This window comes from Gavia stellata, chromosome 32, assembly GCF_030936135.1.
Source record: "Gavia stellata isolate bGavSte3 chromosome 32, bGavSte3.hap2, whole genome shotgun sequence".
Classification (NCBI taxonomy): Eukaryota; Metazoa; Chordata; class Aves; order Gaviiformes; family Gaviidae; genus Gavia; species Gavia stellata.
Window position 1 is genome coordinate 4,072,962 of NC_082625.1, and position 4,307 is coordinate 4,077,268.

Below are 4,307 nucleotides of genomic sequence, written 5' to 3' on the forward strand. Positions count from 1 at the left end.
CCTGGCATGGGGATGGAGGCAGCTGTGCCATGAAGTCCATTAGCTGTCAGGGGGACTTGCAGACCTGATGCCTACACCCGCAATCCATGCCAGCTTTGCCTGTCCTTCCCAAGCAGAGCTGTCCTCCTGCGACACAAGATGGAGAAGGAAGCACATCACAAGCAAATCCTGTGGGTCGAGACTGGCAAAGGAAGCAGACTAGTGCATGTGCAGAGGTGCTTTCAGTGGTAAGGCATGCTTTAACCACAAGCAACGTCTGGGCTGCTTTATTTGACCGTTCCTTAATTTGTCGAAGAGGAATCTGTCCTGGCTTTATTACAGCTTTTATTATTGGGTGACATGTTTCTGGTGGTAGCAACTGGCACGCACAGCTCAAGACGCAGAGGAACACCTGGAACACACCGCCAATCCCTCCCTGCGTCTGCGCTCTCCTTTCTTCTCCTCTTTTCCTGGTTGTGTCATCCACTTCAGCGCTCACCTTCACGGTGCACTTTCTCACTAGGACCAAGGCTGGAGGTGAGTTGCAACAGTCCTTTCTTTTTTCGATAGCTGTTGGAGGAGGAACCCGACTTGGGCTGCAAGAGAGAGGCACTGGGTATGGGAGGGAGGGGGTCTACGGACATCTGTTTTCACCTCTGATTGCAGGGAGGCATTGCATCCCTCTCTATTGTCATATCGTGTCTGTCAGTAGTATAGGTATAGGTACCGCTGATATACAATGTAAGAGGTGACGGGTGCAGCAGCCACCAGCTTCTGCTGGAAATCCTGTTGTTGTGAGGGATCTTACAGCTACCTGTAAGACCATGGCAGAGTGCAGGCTGGTGCTATATGGGTTTCCTTGTCCTGAGGTCAATGTTGCAAACAAGAGGCAGAAACCGAGCATGCAACCAAGACTGTCCTGGTGGACAGTCCTGATGACTGCAAAAGCAGCGAGACCCAAGCTTTGGGGCAGGCCCGTGCTCTTAGAGACCACAGCAAGTGGATCAGTAAAAGCAATGGGGTGTTGCAGACCTGAAAGACCGTGACTGTTATCTGGTACAGAGGAGAAGCCAGCAGGATGCTGGTGATAAAAGCGCTGGTGGTGGTGCTCTGACAGAGACTGTCGGAAGTCAGGGGGTGGTGGTCGTACAGGTGCTAGCTGTGCTGAGAAGGCTGTGGCTACTGTTCACAGGACACTGAAGCAAAACACACAGTTAAACAAAGCCGTTAATTAGTGAAGATAAGCTGTTTTGAAATGTTCGGTAAGGTCCTCAACCGGAAGACAAGGGAAACACATATAGCACCAGCCTGCACACCAGAATGGTTTACAGGTAGTTGTCAGATGCCCCACAACCACGGGGAAAGGAAGCTCCCGCACCCGCCATCTCTGTGTGACGCTGATCTCAAAATCCACTTTGTGGTTGATGGGCCCATTGGCCCATTCTTCTGGTTCATGTCATCTTTTGGGGGATCTCCTTCAGGCTTTTTTCTTTATTGTGCCCACACACATGTTCTTGTAAAGGTGGCATTTTGTTCTGGTTTCCCATGTTCGCAGGCAGCGTTGCCTGTGTCTTGCAGCCCCGTGCAAAGGCCAAAGTCTGCCCCAGTGCTTCTGTCGTGCTGCTGGGCTGGGCTCAGATGCTGGGGCTCATCTTTGCACGTGACAGGATTTGTGCCGGGGGCCTTTGGTGGCTTCCTTGGAGGGGTCTGTAGCTCTTGGGCATGTTCCAACTTCTCCATGCCCCCCATCCTTTTGGCACCCCTCTGCCCTCATGAAGTTTCTGCCCACCCCAGATATGGTAAAGTGGGGGACCCCAGCCTGGCCATTTTATATCTATGTTTTTATGGCTGTATGTTTTTAATCTCTATAGCTTTATAAATATATATATATATCTAAAAATATATACACAGTTATACATATATAGAATAGATAAAACAGTGTATCTATATGTAAATAAATTAAAAAATATACATATTTGTACACTCCTTTATGTATACTTCTATATATTGTATAGAAGTACAATATAAACATTCATAGACTATAGTCTATGAATGTATATATATTTATATGAGCACTTCCCAGTCAAAAGGATGCAGGCAGCCAATCACAGGGCTGCTTCCTGGTCCGAAGAAAGTGGGCAGCCAATCACAGGGCTGCCTGAGAACATGTCAGGGAATGACACTGTCAAAAGTGGCGGTCCCCCACGGGGGAGGACATGGCTGTCCTTTCCTGACGCGCTTCAGGCTACACCGGTGGCTAGTCCTGCCCGCCGACCACAGGGCTGCCTGAGAACACGTGGGGATGACGGTGTCATAAATGGCTGTCAGCCAGTGACAGAGCAGTATGATGTTCAAAAAAGCAGGCAGCTCCCTGCCACACAAGGGTGGCTCCCTGTCCTAAAATGGCAGCCAAAGCAAAATGGCGGCCCCACGGGGGCAGAGGAAAGGCCTTCCGGGTCTGAGGTACTTCTGGGTAAACCGGAAGGGGTGGGCAGTCCTGCCAGCCAATCACAACACAGCACATGACTGGAAGAGGAGGCGTGACTTCTGGGCCCTAAGGCTGCTGGGAGGGGGCGGGGTTTCTGGCAGAAGCTGGTGGGCGGGGCACCTGTCACTCCTCCGCGTGCCTGTCAGTGGTGCCTGCGGCTTTTGCCTCTCCTCAGGTCCCCGAGGCGACAGGCCTCCCCGTGACAGAGCAGGCCTCCCCGTGACAGAGCAGGCCTCCCCGTGACAGAGCGGGCCTCCCCGTGATGGAGCAGGCCTCCCCGTGACAGAGCGGGCCTCCCCGTGATGGAGCAGGCCTCCCCGTGACGGAGCAGGCCTCCCCGTGACAGAGCGGGCCTCCCCGTGATGGAGCAGGCCTCCCAGTGACGGAGCAGGCCACCGCGTGGCCTGAGGAACCAGCGAGGGGCAGCTCGCGGCTCTTCTGGGAAATGGTGGGGGGGAAGAAGGGGCTGACGAGGAAAGGCAGTGGGTGGTGATGGAGGGAAGCCTGGGCTCTGTGGCAGGGCGGCTGCGCCCTGTGGGTGAGTGTATGCCTAGGCGCCTTCTGTATGGCACTGTAGAGACCTTTCTTTTGGCAAAGAGGTGGCTGGAGGTAAATGCACTTCAGGTCTTCATGCTGTCCCCTGAGCCCCTGTGCATACCTCCCTGCCAGCCTGCGTACCCAGAGCCACCTCCCTGCTGGGGTCACTATGCACCCATCACTCCTTGTCCTGTTTGTGGTGTTTGCAGATCCATTCATGGAGCTCGTGGAAGGGAAGATCTCCTGCAGGAAACTCCTCACTTTCCTGCTCTTCAGCTTCATCTTCAGCTCCTGTCTCTTTGTTTCTCTTCATCAGTTCTGGACTTCTGAGCTGGAGCATTACAATTCCGATCCCTCTGCACAAATAGCCCGTGCTGGAAATACCAGTGCCCCACCAAAGGGTGAACACAGGCTGACCATCCTGCTGTGGAAGTGGCCCTTTGGGCACCACTTCAACTTCATAAACTGCTCGGAGCTCTACAGCACCCCGGACTGCCATTTCACCGTCAACCGCAGCTGGTCCCAAAAGGCTGATGCTGTGATTATGCATCACAGGGATGTGTGCAGGGACACGGAGGGGCTGGCCCAGCTCCCCAGACTCCCGTCCCAGCGCTGGATCTGGTTCAACCTGGAGTCCCCAAGTCACTCTCCAAACTTAGGTGCTATGGACAACCTCTTCAACCTGACCATGTCTTACAGGAGAGACTCAGACATCTTCACTCCTTATGGGGAGCTGCAGCTCCTTGGCCAGCCCCAGCCCCTCAGCATCCCACCCAAGACCAAGCTGGTGGCCTGGGTAGTCAGCAACTGGAGAGCAGGCTCCCACCGCGTAAAGTACTATCAGGAGCTGAAGAAACACATCGCTGTGGATGTCTATGGACAGCATCACTTGCCCCTGCCCTGGGACAAGCTCCTTCCCACTGTGTCCCAGTACAACTTCTACCTGGCTTTTGAGAACTCGCGGCATGAAGACTACATCACTGAGAAGCTCTGGAGGAACGCCTTGTCAGCTGGCACCGTCCCTGTCGTGCTGGGGCCTTCTCGAGAAAACTATGAGCGCTTCTTGCCCCCTGACTCCTTTATCCATGTCGATGACTTCGCCAGCGCTGGGGACCTGGCGCGGTACCTGTGGGAGCTGAGCAAGGACACCAAGAGATACCAGCGCTACTTCCAATGGCGCAAGTGGTTGAAACCTGTGGTGGGGGCCGGCTGGGCCCTGCATGTCTGCAGAGCTTGTCACTTCTTGCAGACAACGGAGGCCAGGTACCGGGTTGTGCCTGATCTGTCTGAGTGGTTCGTGTAA

At 54.1% G+C, this 4,307-nt stretch overlaps 1 protein-coding gene across 1 annotated transcript; it reads left to right on the top strand.

Moving 5' to 3' along the window:
* The first annotated feature begins 491 nt into the window (after positions 1-491).
* Positions 492-4,307, top strand: FUT6 (fucosyltransferase 6). Its single transcript, XM_059831885.1, has 2 exons — positions 492-516; positions 3,214-4,307. Exon 2 carries the CDS (start codon positions 3,222-3,224, stop codon positions 4,305-4,307), a length of 1,086 nt encoding a protein of 361 aa, XP_059687868.1. The 5' UTR covers positions 492-516; positions 3,214-3,221.

Coding starts and splice junctions, on each gene's coding strand:
- FUT6 (XM_059831885.1), top strand. CDS start 3,222: ATGGAGCTCGTGGAAGGGAAGATCTCCTGCAGGAAACTCCTCACTTTC.